The 16561-nt window shown below is 35.9% G+C and overlaps 1 protein-coding gene across 2 annotated transcripts in view; it reads left to right on the top strand.

The window, feature by feature from the left end:
• LOC102520808 (dystrophin) overlaps positions 1–16561 on the top strand; it is a 387492-nt gene that overhangs the window by 115162 nt on the left and 255769 nt on the right. For both annotated transcript variants that reach the window (XM_032475799.1, XM_032475798.1), the window contains exon 3: positions 4697–4853. In XM_032475799.1, coding sequence (XP_032331690.1) covers positions 4697–4853 — 157 coding nt within the window. The remainder of the gene's footprint in view (positions 1–4696; positions 4854–16561) is intronic.

The following is a 16561-nucleotide window of genomic DNA, read 5'->3' as shown; positions in this document are numbered from 1 at the left end:
CTTAGAAAGTACTCGGTATTAGAAATTAAAATAATTAGAGGTTTATCTGTAATGGAGAACAAAGAAAGAGCAAAAAAAAAAAAAAAAACCAAAAGCAGAATCTTTCTACCTTTGAGACAAAAATGCCACTTGGACATTGAGTATCTCTGGCCTTCTTTCTCTTACTCTTGGGGTGTTAATTATGTTTGAAAGTTGGAGTTCATGGCCCAGCAACAACAACAACAGAAAGTTTACTCCTCTTTGGGCTTAATTCTGTTTCTTTATTTAAAGCCTCATAGCCCCCATTTTATTTCTGTGGTTCCTTATTTTTTCTGCATTCTTACCTTTTCCTTCTGTACGCTTACGTGCTATCTTATTACACAAGGGTACCAAAGATATACAGGGATATCGTTAGTTTTATAAAGGAAGTCAAAGTGAAAAATGAATTCAATAGAACACATTTTGCCTTAAGAATAGATGCCTTTCAGAGTAAAGTTTTATTAAGGATTTCAAACTAGGCATCAACCAAATCACACTTGAAATATATGTGTCTAGAGAAATAGCAATCACTTTAGCAGCCTCTATAATTCTTACCGTCTTGACACCAAAAAGTTTCTTAAAGACCAAGCTATATATCCCAAGGTTCTGCATTTTACCTAAACCTTACCAACTGTAAAAATTATATGATTATGAAAGATTCGTACTTGCCTTGTTAAAAGCTAGTAACTCCTAAGCTCTTGTCTTCACTAGTAAAGACTAATAGAAAATGAATACAGGCTAAGTTTGCTGCTTCAAACCTCCCCTTTTATTTTCTGTTGGGTAGATAGGGGTAAATGGGGTCTATTTGCCAATTAGCAGGAAGCGTTTTTGCTCTGGGATCCAAAACATTTGGTGAAAACCTTTAAGGTTAAGGATTTCCTCATGTAAGGAAGGTTTGTCATTTCCATTTTCCATGTCTAAATGTGACAGCTCAAGTTATGTGCTTCAGCAGGTGTCTGTATAGGAGTCTTTGCATCTCAGTTCCCACATTGGCAAAACAAGAGGGTTGAATGATCTCTAAGGTTCCTTTCAGCCCTAACATCCTATGATAAAACGAGGCAGGGGGAGTCATTACAAATACAAAGAAACATTTTTAGGAAAAGCAGGAAAAGGCATCCCAAATACAAACAGGTTAATCATTTAGAAATATTTGATATACAGTCTTGGAAATAAAGATAGGGCAGCTGCTTCCAACAAATGCATTAGAAATGTGTCTTGAAAACACTTCGCAAGCTTAGCATGGCCAGAGAAAATGTTTTCTGACCTCAGAGCATTTCGTTACATTTAGATCTTCTTCAAAATCATGTCACTGACAAATAACACCTTTGCCCTTTGGAGACCAGCAAGTAATGTTTAGGGCACATAGGAAATACTTTAAGAAATTCTTCCTCAGACAGTGGTCCTGGAGCTCACCTGCTGAATTGTGAAAGTTCTTGTTAAAAGTACAGAAATTCTGTTATCTGTGTGTCTGTTTCTGTTTTGGATATACATTCCTTTGTATTATTTTTTATATTCCAAACTTGTGGTTACCGAAGGGGAGAAGGAGGAGGGGAGGGACAAATTAGAGATACAGGATTAACAGATACAGACGACTATGTATAAAATAGAGAAGCAACAAGGATATATTGTATAGCACAGGAAATTATATATAGTCATTATCTTATAATAACTTATAATGGATTATAATCTGCAAAAATACTGAATCACTATGCTGCACACCTAAAACTAATATAGTATTGTAAATCAATTATATTTTAATAAAAAAATTTTTTCAGTTACAGAAATTCTGAGCATGGAACCTAGGAGTCTGTACTTTAAACAAGCTACTCAAATGTTTCTTATGCACACTGCAGTTTGAGAACCATGGCTTTAGATTTGATATCTTTGTAAGTGTTGTTTTAAATCAGGAGCCATTATCTGACTGACTTCCGCCTCTCCAGCCCTTACCCAGTGTCCTCTGCTTTTTATAAGCTTTTTAAGTTTTTATCGTCATATCACCCATTTCCTTTCACTCTCCTGCTTTAACAAGGAAAAGAAAGAAAGTCATTTGATATGTGGTTAAGGTGATCAAACATTTGGAAAAGTGACCTAACTCCATACCTTAGGGATGAATAAGGAAGGCCCCCTCACCCAGATACATGAGAGTTTGGTGTTTTTTCACTCATGATCCCAGGTCCTTCTTCTGTTCCTGTATTAACTCTCTTGACTGTCCTGTGTTTCTGTCTCTTCACAGCCTCCCTATCTCATGCTATGGAGTTTGTCTTAGATTCTTTAGAAAGAATTCCCTGGGTCTCAGTGTTCATTTTTTACCCCCTCTCTTAGGGGACACAAAAGTTTTCATTGACCTGCTAGTAATTAGCATCATTTAACCTGGAACCGGGGTTGTAGCACTGCCTTTTGTAAACAAGCAGCAGCGGAAGCCCTCACCTTAGGCAGCTTGCCGTTCAGCCTATCTATCCTGTCTGTAGACCTCTCCACCGCAGGGATATGTTATTACTTCTACCAGACACACGGACTCTTAGACATCTCTGTATTCTCCCTTACCTTCCCCTCTCCCTACTCCCCAGTGCCTGATTGGAACTGAGAGGCACTCAATCAGTATTTATTGAATCAGTATCTCATCTACCATTTGCTGCCTTCCCATGTCTAGACTGTGCCTCTCCCTACCTTTCAAAATGTCCTGCTTGACAGCCTCTGTCACCCTCAAGGGGACCAAGCTGCAAATTCCAGACACCCCAGGGAAGCTCTGTAACCAGGAGTCATTACATGTCATTAAACAGCTAAAATCTTGCGTAGGGAATTCTCATTTAGTTTTATGGGGAAGTGATAAATAGGAGGAAAGAACAGAAACATAAAAGAACTGACCTCTACACCATATGCAATCTGCACTATTATATTTAATTCATGATATCTATGGTATTTCGTGATTTCTTTATTAGATAATAATGCTGTTAGAGTCTTGAACAATCTAATTTCTCTGGAAATGCCTTTGTTTTTCCTGAATATAATGTTTATATTTCCCATAATAAAAGGAAAATTCTGAACATTTGGAAAAGTATAAAGATGAAGGAATAAATCACCAGTAAATCCTTGTATGAGGGATAAACTAGTTGTCATTTCAGAATTTTTTTATGAGTGGTGGAGCATGTGTACACAAATACACACACAAACATTTTAGAAAAATAGATTGTATACATTTTTGTAACCTACTTCCTTAGCAGATGACAGGGTGATCTTTTCCATATCTGTAAATACTTGCCTATGTCATCACACTGAACATTGCACAGGATTCATAGGATTTCAACATTGCATTATATGAATTCACCATTATATATGTAACCAATTTCCTAGTATCGAATATTTAAGTTGTTTCTACTTTGTATCAATCCTAAGTATGCTATAAATAACAGTTTTCTGCCTATATCTTTGCATGCTTTCCCAGTTACTTTCTTAGTATAAGTTCCTTGAATTTAAGCTCATGGGTCATTGTATTTGTACATTTTAAAGACGTTTATGTATCATCAAATTATCCTTTGGAAAGCTTGGAATAATTTAATTTCAGCACATAGGTACGATTTGATGATGTTTGACTAAGGCCAGCAGGAGAATTGTATTTGAAATGTCACGCTAAGTTATCAAATGGCAAAGAGAAATGTTGCCCTACCAGGTTGCTTTACATTTCAATCTCTGCAGCATTCGAGACTAGGTTATATTTATGTTATAGGCAGCATTAATTTTTATGAATTAATTAGTAATCGCTGATAAGATGTAAGTAACGCTGCATAATTCTCAATTGACCTGAGGATAAAGCTTTCCTAACATTCTGCGTTTCTTTGTTTTCTGGGTTATGATTTATTTTCTTAATTTAGCTTCTCATCCTCAAGTGAAATGTGGATTTTATAGCACAGATCATTCATTTGTGTATTCTTAAATGGCTTCTGCGGATTAACATGTTCTAAATACAGTTGATGGTAAAGCACTCAGTCTCTTGCCTAAATTATTCATGTTTTGGGGAGGCTCTCAGGCAAATGTCTGATTTTACTTTTCCACGTGAGTTGTTGTCTCAGTACATTTTACACAAAGGAAACAAAGCGGAAAATGTTGGAACTTGGTGAAAACAAATCCCAGGTGCACACAAATAAAGAAGGGTAGAAAGGAGAAGCATATGGGAAGAGGAGCAGAAAGGAACAGTTGCCAGATGGAAGGAGTCAATGGAAGAGGCTGCCTAGGGTGTAGAAATGGAAAAGTCAAAATGTGGGGAGAGACCTTTCTATTTCTCAAAGCAGAAAGAATTCCAGTACTAGCATGAGTCACATGAAAACTGAGTGGTTTATATTAGTCACTGGGTTCAATTTTTTTTTGCCAGAAACATCAAGAATCATTGACTGCAACACTGTAGGAAAGCAATCCATTCCAATGTATATTTCATGCCAAAAGTCTCAGAATTCTGCATGTGGAAATAAACATATGGCTAAACACTGTCTTCCCTTAAAGTTGCCATCAAAATACCCCATTTTGTGGCTCTCAAAAGTCACATTTTTATTGAGGACTGCTAGGTCTTTTACAGTATGTCTATACACTATGGAACTAACCAACCAATGTACCTTTAATGGGATTGTTAGAACCATCAATTATCCTTCTGGATATTCTGGCATAATTTCCTTTCATTATTTTTCAGGTCCCATTTGGAAGCCAGTTCTGACCAGTGGAAGCGTCTGCACCTTTCTCTTCAGGAACTTCTGGTGTGGCTACAACTGAAAGATGATGAGTTGAGCCGGCAGGCACCTATTGGAGGCGATTTCCCAGCAGTTCAGAAGCAAAATGATGTTCACAGGGTAGGATATTTTAAAGTATAGTGTCTTGAACGTAGTAAGCATTCAGTGACTATTTTAAAATTAGTTTCAATTGAAATTAGGTTGAAAAAGAAAGAAACCAGGTTGAATAGAAATCTTTTTTACTTCTCTAGTCTAAGGGTCAGTTAGAAATAATTCAAGCCATTATATTTTAAATGTCAAAAGCATCTGCATTAATAATAGCATTTAAGAAATTGCCCATGTCTTTTGGTGATATTTTATTTTGGAATAGATTAAATATATTCAAAAGCAGACAGAAACCTATAGTAAACACCCATGTACCGATCAAGACCTGAACGATTATCAATTCATGGCCAGCCTTACTTCTTCTGCCTCTATTTCATCCTCCATTATTTTGAAGCAAATCTCAGGCGTGGATCATTTAATTCATAAATATTGAGAGGTTATCTCTGAAAGATAAGAATTCACTCTTTAAAAGTAATCACATTGCTACTATAATACTTTTAAAATGTCAATAATTTTATCATGGCAAATACCGGGACAGTATTCAAATTTCCATTTCTTACATACATATCTTAAATGTTTTAACAGGTTTTTGAGTTTGGGGTGGGTTTTGTTTTTTTTGTTTTTTTTTTTTGGTTTAAATAAGAATTGAAAAAGGTCCACATATTGCATTTGGCTGATTTGTCTTTTAAATCACTTTTTCAAAATTTTTTTTTATTTGGAGTAATTGCAGATTCACAGTAAGTTAGAAAAATAGTACAGAGAGTTTCCCTGTACACTTCACCCAGTTTCTTCTAATGGTTATATCTTACATAACTATAGAACAATAATTATTGTCATTTTAGTGTATAATCAATATGAGAATTTACAGTTACAACAGTTACAACATAACTCATTTCAGACTAGCCACATTTCAAGTGCTCAGATGTGGCTAGTGGCTATTCTGTTAAACAGTGTAGTTCTGCGGTTTGATCATACTTAGGTTTGCCTGTTTTTGGTAAGGCTGCTTTGTAGGTGGTAATGTATTCTTCCATCATCAGAAGGTGCACAGTGTCTTGTCTTCTCTTTTGTGTGTGTGATTTTTGGCAGCCGTTAATGATCAGTGATAATTGCCTATTTCTATCACTTCTTCATTTATTAGGTGAAGTACTTCTATGAACAGAAAATAGACACTCATCCACTATTTGCATACCCAGTATATTTTTCGAATAGGGTAGGAATGATAAACGTTTCTCTTTACCAGTTTTCAGAATAACAACTTGCTCACTAGCATCTGCCAACACTGATCAATTGTCTATTTTTTGTTTGTTTTTCATTATATTTGTCTTGTCTGCTAGGCTCTAGGTAGGGAAGGCAGAGATTTGGTCTTGGTGACCCCCAAGACCTTAGTATCTAGCAAAGTGCATGACATACAGTGGATACTGATAAGTGTTTTTAAAATGAGAAGAAAAGGTACATGAACAGAAGGGAATAGAAAACCAAGTAAATTACTACCAAACAACAAAAGCTTGATAACATAGTACCACTTTTGTATGTTCACTGCTTAAAAGAAAAATCTCTTTGGAGACAGAGCCAAAAGTGGCATCTTGAAGAAAGATCAAGGGTTTGTATTATTCCAGAGGAGAGGATATAGAAGATTACAAAAAGACCCAGGAATCTGTTAAAAAAAAAAAAAAAAGAAACTGCCAAGGAAGCTGCCAGTTTCTCCTTCATACAATTCAGAAAATTAAGGTAGTTTTTGTAGTAGAGTGTAATATAATAGTGATTTTTTTTTTAGTGTTCTAACTTTGAATAAATAATGAAAACATTCTGGTGTACATGTGGAAGAACATTTATTGAGAAGCATGGGCATTTTAAATAGAATGCATTAAATGATATAGTGAAATGAGACAGAATTTCTACAAAAGGTATAATTTTTAATTTAGTTCCAGAAATCCAAGAAGAGGAATCACTGGACAAGTGCACTAAGATTCAGGAGACTGAGATTCTAGCCATATTCCTCCAGAAATTAGACTGTGATTGCTACTTTGTTCAGCTGTAAAATGAGGAATTTGGTCGACATAATTTTCCACAATCCCTTCTAGCCAGCATTTTGTTATAAATACTGCCTTGTTACCCCTGGTTTTTGGCTTTGGTTGCTTGCTAGCAGTGGTAAAATGTTAGTACTTATCATTCTCAGTCCTCTTACTCAGGAATCTCACTACCAGGAACATGCTTTGGGGAGATGTGATGCTAGAGAAGGGTGACATGCACCAGACTGAAGTGAATTAATCTCTGCTTGGCTAATGTGCTTATTGAGATATCCACCTACTACATCTCTTTGACATAACTCTAATAACTTGTGTTCTATACATTATTTCCACTGCACTATGTCTTTACCGCCCTCCAAGCCCAATTTAGATTCATTTATCAAACATTTTGATACCTCTTTTCTGAAACCCTAAAATTCTTTGCCTCATTATGTTTTTGTTGCTGTAATCTACAAAACCCTAAAGCTTGGAGAACCTAACTAAATAGTTTCTCCTATCCAAACGACAACAGAACAGACGGATATAGTACCTTTTCAGGATGAACAACCTCCAGCCTTCCAACACTAACACATCACTAGGTCAGTTTACCTCGAAAATGTTTTTATGTATGTCCATGTATGGCTGAAACATTGTGTTGTATGCCAGAAATTGACACAATATTGTAAACTGACTATACTTGAATTTTTTTAATGTTTTTTAAAAAGTAAAAAAAAAAAAATATTTTTTGACTGTGTTGCTGTCATCACCATAGTTAAATGTGAGATTATTTCTCCTAACCTTTCTGCATCTACTCTTGTCATCCTACAATGCAATCTACATTTTGGTCTAAGTATTCTATGTAAAAACATAATTTGAATTGTATTAGTCCTAATCTTAACACTCTTCAGTGGCTTTTCTGTGCCCTTGGGAAAAGAATAAAATTCCTCAGCAAGGACCCCAAAGTCCCATCTGTCTGGTCTAGCTCCAACTTCCTCTTTTCTTACTGTTTCTTCCTCTTACTCTCTGGACACTAGCTGTATTGCCTTCTTCGGTTTTTTCCATTTCTCTGTGTTCCTCTCAGGCGGGGCTTTGAACATGCTGATCCTGTCTGAAACCCTTCTTACTCATCCTACCTCCTCATAATTTCCTGGTTAACATCCTTTACATCTTGGCTTAGACATGGAGCACGCTTTTCTCTGATGCCCACTTTTGACCAGATCTCTCCCTCTATCCCCTCATGATACTATCTACATTTCCTTCTAGAATTTAACATTCCTCATCATCATGGGTATGTGTGACTATTTGATTAATGTCAACCACTTTCAATAAACCTTGTACTTCAAGAAACTTTCTTTGGGGAAAAGGGTTGTCATTTTTAACCTAGCACCTTATGAGGCGTCTGGTATGTGATAGACATTGAATAGATAAAGGAACATAGGAATTAAGGAAGGAAGGAGAGGAGGCAGAAAGGAAGGAGAAAAATAACCAGTGAACTAATCTTTTGTGCATTCTTCTCTAGACTACTGAGATCAAGGGTGAGCAGGGAAGGAAAGAAAAAGGGGTAATGTTCCTTCCTCGCTTGTAGGATATTTCTGTTTACTCCCAACTAAGCATCCTTTTGTAGTGTGTAAAGCTACTTTGATGCCACTGTTTTTACTTGTGATCTGGCCCAATGTTTTCCTAAGCTTCTCTTTGTATCCTTAAGAAAAACCCTTGTCACGGAACACTCTCCTCCCTCAAAGAACATCATCACTCCTAAGTGTTTGTGAGAGAACAATTTAGCACCCTATTTACTAAGTTTTGTCACATTTATTGCAGAAGCCCTTTTATAGTTCTTGTAGAATGGCTGTCCACTTAGTAACTCTCTTGTTGCCTGTGGACAAAAAGAACAAAGGAAAATTCTTGAAACTGGGTCTCTCTCTCTGATCTTCTGAACCCACTTAGGAAGACGTAAAGGAAACAATCAGTACAGAACTCCATCAAAAACTAGTCTTTGACAGATTTTATATTTGTAGACTTTTGTTGTGCTTTGCCAGGATTATAAACTGTCTTCCTCTTTACCAGTTTCTTGCTTCAAATACTGTTTAAATGGAATGTTTGGTATCAAGATGGGTCACTTTTTGTTGTAAACTTCTTCCCCATGTATTTGATGTGTCACTTTTTAAGACACCTGCTTATTTTCTATTGTAAATTATTAATGCCCTTGGTTGTTGCTTTTCATGGGAATACAAATCCCATTAAAATATCAGAAGTGTGAACCATAATCAGGTATTTTTCACTTTTCTTTAAATCAGAATGCTGATAAAACAGGCCACCTATTTTCTTTGTATATCATTGCAGATTAATGATAAAAAAATTTTATAACAAAATATCACATCATACTCTTCACTTAAAACAAAAATACATCGTCAGTCTGAATTACTGTGATGGAAGAGTATATCGTTTTGCTGTAGGTAAAATTGCAAGGCAGTCCACACAGGTAGCTGGGGACTGTGGTCTCACTCCCCAAAGCGGTTTTAACACCTTGGGAGTGGATCTGTGTTCCCCAAACCAGCTGGGCAGCATAACAACTACAACTGGAATGACTCTGAAGATTAATTAATAAAATAACGCTCAATATGCGATGGAGTGTTATAAATAATTAAAGCTCAAATGTGCCTTAGCAAATATAAACTGACCAATTTTTATATCTTTTGAATACATTATCCTGGCTTTTACGGTTCCTCATTACTTGCCTCACTAGACTGACTCGTTTTCAATTAGTGTGTATTATTCTGGCCCAGATATATTTTTAAAACTGACTTCCTTGGTTTTACTTGAGCAGTCACCAAAGTGATATTTATTACTTGTCTACTTCTGTGATTAACCTAGAGAGAGTTTTAAAGGAGCAAATCATAGTGGGGAATTTCTAAGGAGAACTGCAATAAACCATGAGCTTATTTAATTTTCTTCATCCTATCCCAAATTTAAATGGAGATTGGGTCTTGATTGTAAGAACACTGTAGGTAATGACTTTTTGTTTGCACTGTCACTAATGAAATTGTTTGTCATTTGGTTTTCATCTTTCCATTTTAAAATCTCTATAATTCCTTCCCTAGAGACCATTAAGAACTCCTTCAAAGCTTCCTGAGATTTTTCTGGTTAAGATTTAGATGGAAGTAATCAATACATACATTATTAAAACAGTGGACAGAAAGCCATTATTGTATGGATGCTGTTGACAAATGAAAAGGCTTGAATAAAGTAGTTTACTTGTTCATTTGTCAGGTCATATATTTTGCATGTTCGATCTCCTCAGAAGTCACCACAAAGTGAGGGAGAGGTTCAGAAATTCAATAAAGTTATCCTGAAATCCCATTGTAGATTATACATTTATTTAAGCTAATTCTGTTATCAATGCTGGCCTGCTTCCTTTGGGTACATTTTAGTATGTGTTAGCTTGATAAGTTGCCTGTGTTTTCTTTCCACAGAAACAGAAAACGTCTTTAGGTGCCATTTGTGAACATTAAGATTCAAGTCAGCTCTGTGGTACCAAAAAAAAAAAGCATTGTTCCTTACCACCTCTGAAAAACAACATAAAAAGTTGCTGATAGAGTGATTCATTCCAAGATTCAATGATCTGGCCTCTTGGAGTTTCTAGACAAGTTTGGTTCCCCTGCAGATTTCACTGTTAGTCATGTCTACTCTAAGATGTCTGCTTGATTATGTTGGAGGAAATAGACGTTTCTGATATATTCTTTAATCACTAATGGAGTAAGCAACTTTTGTATAAGTTTGGTATTTTATTCAGTCATATTTAGGAGTGCTGAATAGAAAAGATTTTAAATTATTTTTAGAACTATATTTCTAGTCATTTGAGGAAGTCTTCTGAAAACTAGCTATATCATCAAGACTTGAGAAGAGAGTCATCTAGGATTTGCTGCTTTTGTTTAATGAATATAATAAAAATAAAATATGAGTAATTTACAATTGACTTCTCTACCAAAGTCCTCTTTCTAACCATGTCAAAACATTTTGTTAGCTTTACAAATACTATTTGTATAGTGCTTTGCTTTTACAAAGCACTTTTACACACATGCATTTAATTACAAATGAACTCCTGATCTTTTTCTATGTTATTCTATTTCCTCAAAAAGATATTTTAGGAAAAACTGTACCAAAACTCAGACTCCTAGAGTTTATTGATTCTTTTAGTAATTATTTATTGAGTGCTTACTCTATGCCAGGGGTTGAGGGTACAGTCGTGAACAAAACAAGATTCTGCCTCCACAGACCTTCAAATTTTAGTGAGGGAAACAGACAGTAAACCAATAAATTAGTGTATAAAATCATGTTGGGTCAGTTCTATGAAAAGAAAGTAAAGAAAATAAGGACAGAGAAAGACTGAGAGGCAGTGGCCTACCTGAAGAAGTTATATTTGAGCAAAGGGCTGTGTAAGTGAGCAAGCCAAGCAAAGGCCTTGAGTGGAATATATTTTAGGCAGAAGGAGCAGCAAATGCAAAGGCCGAGATGTAAGAACAAAGATAGCAAATGGGTTAGTGGTAGATTGTAGAGAGAGAGAAAGGCCAGATAATGAATGGTCTTCTCTGCCATAGTTTGGAGGTGTATTTTATTCTCTGTGTGATGAGATGTCACAGGAGGACCACAAGCAGGGATGATGTGATATGATTTATGTGTTCAGAAATTGACTCTGGCCTCTATATGAAGAAATGATGATAGTAGGAGCAAAACTGAAAGCAGGGAAAAAGTTAGAAGGGTATTGAAGTCATTTAGGAAGGAGATAATGATGACTTGGACTGGAGTGGAAATAATAGATATGATGAAAAATTATAAGATATATTTTGAAGGTAAAGCTGATCCACCTTGTGATAGATTGTATGGAATATGAGAGAAAGCGAAGAGTCAAGGGTGACTCTGAAGTCTGTGGTTTGAGCAAATGGGAAAATGATAATGCCATTTATGGATATGGGAAAGACTTCAAAATGATCATGGTTGAGGGTGTGTACATGGAGCAAAACAAGAGTTCCATTTCTGGATTACATTGATAAACAAATGGTATGATTCAGAAATTATTCACCACTTACACTTGACAATCTCAAATTTTAGCTGAGCCTCTTGAGAATGAATATAAATTAGTTTTTCACAGGATCTCCTAATAATCTATTCATCTGTACTATTGCTTCAGAAAGAATTTCCAGGATTTAGGATTTAGGCTCAATGACCTAAGACCAAATTGTCAAAATGACCATAAGAGCAGATTGCATTTTCACCAGTGATTTTTCGAAGTCAACTCAGTATTTAGCAACATGATTGTCAGTAGGAAATGACTTCCCCAGTGGTTGCTGGAAGCAGCCCAACCTTAGGATTGAGAGTCAAACAGCTGTGCAAGATGCTGTGTGGGTACTGAACTATTCCTCCATAGTGTCACAGACCTACAAGCTGGCTGGACTCTATGCTAGTCTGTGCCCTTGATCTCAAAGAATCCAACTTTTTGTTTAAAAGACTTCCAAAAAATAAATCTCACCAAGGAGTTTGGAAAACACATTTTCCCCCTAGATGCTCAAAGATGTTTTTTCATGTAGTAAAATTAGATATTTTAAAAAATAATTACAGGCTTGAAATATGTCCATTTACTTTTCAACTTTGCTCCAAATTGACTTAATCTCACTTATAAATTAATGTCATTTTTCCTGTTGGCTATCTGAAACAATGGGTAGATATGTCTGATACTGTAATGCCTTATAGAGGGAAAATAAGATGGAACTTTGTTTATCTTGTTTAAAGATGATTAAGTAGTCAAACTCATAGAAAGAGAGTAGAAAAGTGATTGTGAGGGTCTGCGGAGAGGAAATGTGGAGTTGTTCAGTAGGGTGTGAACTTTCAGTTACGCAAAATGAGTAATTTCTAGAGGTCTGCTATACAGCATCGTGCCTGTAGTCAACAAGGCTGTATTATACACTTACAACTTTGTTAAGAGGGCAGACCTCATGTTAAGTGCTCTTAGAACAATAAAAAAAAAAAGATGATTATGACCTTTTCTTTATAGCCCGGATGCCCCATTTTCATAACTTCTCTAATACCAACTATCTTGAATGGATATTAATTGAGTCCTTTGTCTTTCTGGAATTTTTTTTTGCTGTTGCCACTTTCTGTAGGTTTCTTTGTTTCATAAATCTCTATGATTTTGCCTTAGATTCTTAGAGGCAAAATTTCTGCTACTCCAGATAACCATATTTCTGGAGTTTGACCTTTTCCATGATCTTGATTTTAAATTAATTGGGCACTGATTGTCCCTAAGTCAGCATTTAGTAAATAAAATATTTCTGATGTGTTTTAGACTCAAATATGGTGGCTCTTTAAATGAGGAAGGTCATTATGGTGACAGAATATATTCAACAACTTTCTCATCAGAATTAAAAACAGTATAGGCGGCATACAGATAGGGTAGAAATAATATGGAAACTAGAATGATAATACAGGATAGCAAAACTAAAATACTTTGCAGATACAATTGTGTTGATGTCCTTGTCCCATGGCCACTGAGTAACCATTTGTTGAATGAATGGCACCATTGGATCACTGTAAATTTTAAAGTCTGTTCTCTCATCTCCTAGCTGATGCTACAGACCAGGGGAAAAGCCCCAACCAGCAAGTCAAATAATGGAACTTCTGAATGCGTGGGCATGAATATCTTCTCTAGGGAAGAAATCACTAGGATTAAGAAGGCAAGGCTAATAGAACTTGCTCTTGAGGAAAATCCACCCAGCTTTGGATCTGGAACATAAGAGAAGACCCAGAAAAAGATCTCTCCATTTTTCCCTATTGACTGCATTAATTTTTATTCTCTAATAATTTATGAGACCAGGCTTCCACCCTCAAGCATGGTCTGCGTCTAAATCTAACTGGCTTTCATTATAACACGCTCTGGTTTTCTACCTGGGTGTTCTTTTATTTATTCAACAATATTTATTGAGTATCTACTATGTGCCAAGCTATGGCTGCAATTTCTATCATTACTAATGATGCCTAGGAGAAACTGTCTCAGACTGCCACGTGTAACAGGCCTGTGACCAATTAATGAGCTAAATGTATTGATTATAGAATAAATTACTGGATGTTAGAAGTTAGATAAGGTACTTAGAAAACCTCCACATTTTGCAAATGAGGAAGAAAAGGCTCAGGGAGGTTTTATGATCCATTCTAGATCATGCAGCCAGTTTTTGGCCCAGCCTAGACTTAAACTTTAGGTGTCTTGACACTCAGGACCGTGCTCTTTTCACCACTTCAGTCTGCCTCTCAGAATGGTTCTGTGAAGTTCTCCTAACAAATGTGGAAATAATGTGTTGTTGTTCCTTCAGATTTCAGTCCAAAGAATGCACACAGATACAGACTTGCCACTTCAGTGGGAATATAGATAAAAATCCATCTCCATGGAAACTGTGCACTGTACATAGTTGAAAGAGATCTCTGTTTTGAAATGCCCGGGTTTTTATTTACCTTCTTCCTTAGTAATAGGGCCCCTGCCTCTTGGTGAAAGCAACATAGCTTTTCCCTCTGTAATGTCTGTGCCTGTGCCCAGAGTTCTCTTCTGTCCCTCTCTTCTCCGAGTATCTCAGTCTTCATCCCCTCTATACGTGGTTATAAGGTACTTCTTTTTATGTATAATTAGATATTTATGGTAATATTCACAATATTTTTTTCTACAAGTAGGACAGACAGGGAGAAAAATCAAATAATTGAAGATTTGCTTCTTCTCTGTTACTTTCCGGTTTTTAAAGTTTCTGATTTGCTTCATCATCATTAGGATTTTCTACTATGTGGCTGCCAAATTTTTTGTAATTCAGGAAACTTATATTTTTGCTGTTACTCATTTTCAGCCTGGCTTAAAAATTTCAGGATTTGGATTCTCAGTGGCTAAAGAACTGATGGCCTTGGGTAAATCCTAACTTATCTGTACTTCAGTTTGCATTGCTAAAACATTAATTTTGTAAGAGTACACTTTTATACAAACATACCTACTCAACCAAACTATTGACTCCTTAAGGACCAAGATCAGGTCCCTACATCTTCCCTACCGTATACATAATAGATTCAAAATAATTATTTGTGAATGAATAAATTAATCAGTCAACAGTCAAGTCACCCAGTTGGTTACTATCTGTGATGTATAAATACTATCCATCAGATAATTTAACCTTCACAATAAAGGGATTTACCTTGGGATTTACTGCTCGTGTAATTTTGCAGTATATGATTCATGTAAGTTTATTTTGTGAACCTTGAAAAGCTGAAGGAAAAATATCAATTTAGTGTGCCTAGCTTTTTCTCATTTATAAGACAGAATATTATTTTTCTTTTAAAGAGGTACTCTAAGTCTTCAGTAATTGCTTCTAATTCTTCCACATCACTGTTTCAGACCCTTGGGCCTGGCTATCTTAGAAAGAGGAAGAAAAAAGTAAGGGGGAAAGGATGGGTTTTAAAGAAAATAATTTTATCTGTTCAAAAAATTCAGGAAGGAAATATCTTAACATTTGAATACTGACATCTAAATAGTGCAAAAATGTATTCTGTATGTGTGTGGGAGAAGGGCTTTATATCTGATAACTTTTTTCATATCAGCACATGAATGAACCAACTTATCTAATTTAAAATATTAATTATAGTCTTTGATACAAAATTAGTATTGTATGTGAGTATAGATTTTCATTCAAGTAGACTTCCTTTGAGAGACAAGACACTTATCAAAGAGTTAAGGCTCTTGACATTGAATGTCCTTGTTGTTTAAAAATGGCTCCATTTTCCTTCCTTTTAAAAAGCAGTGAACTGTTGTAACATGCAGCCTATGGTAAGTTGATTAGATATTGAAAAATCGGTTTTCCATTATTTTAATGCAGAATCTTCATGGGGTTTTTGCTGTTGTTGTTGTCATTGCTGTTATTATTTTTACTCCATGAGCCTCTCTCTTTTAAACACCATGCTACAAGGACCAGTGATGCCCATTGCCTAGAACAGTGTCTGGTCATAGTAGGTGCTCAAAATTTGTTACTTGAATAAATGCCAGAGAACCTTTCATCTAACCATGTTTAAAATGACATTCCTATATATGGTTATTTCCTCCCTTTTTTTCTGTGGGTTTTAATTCCTTTTTTGCAGTTAGTCTAAATCTTCCTGAATTTTGAAGATGCAGTCATTTAACCCTCTCTTCCATCTACTTTCTTTTCTTAATTTCCGGCAACGATGTGAAAATAATGGTGCTTGTGTCTTTGGAACAACAGAACTTCCTTTGTCTTTCCTGTAGACTCGTTTTAATCACAGTGACTCATATTTAAGAAATAAACTGTGCAGCTGTGATGAAGCTAAGCCCTTGGCAACAGCTCAAGGGGCAAAGAAGTGGTCTCTCACAATGGATGGGTGGTCATCAGCCTTGAATTGTTTGCTATTCGGTTTTAACAATGGAATTGTATCATCAGTGTCTTGGACTTTTTCAGTTTGATGGGACCTTTAAGATCCATTTCCTTTTTTTGCAGACCTTGTTCCAACAATTTTCTCCACTTTCCCCTGAGGTCTTTAATATATTCCTCTCTGTTATAGTAATCAGCTCTCCTTGTTTACCTGATGCTCTCCTGGTTTCAGCATTGAATGTTCTGTGTCATAAAATACTCCTTAGTACCTGGGAAACCAGGGTGTTTGGTTACCCTACTGCTAGCTTCCATCTTC

Source organism: Camelus ferus, chromosome X (assembly GCF_009834535.1).
Source record: "Camelus ferus isolate YT-003-E chromosome X, BCGSAC_Cfer_1.0, whole genome shotgun sequence".
NCBI lineage: Eukaryota > Metazoa > Chordata > Mammalia > Artiodactyla > Camelidae > Camelus > Camelus ferus.
The sequence above is the reverse complement of the archived record's forward strand: the minus strand, read 5'-3'. Positions and strand labels throughout refer to the sequence as shown.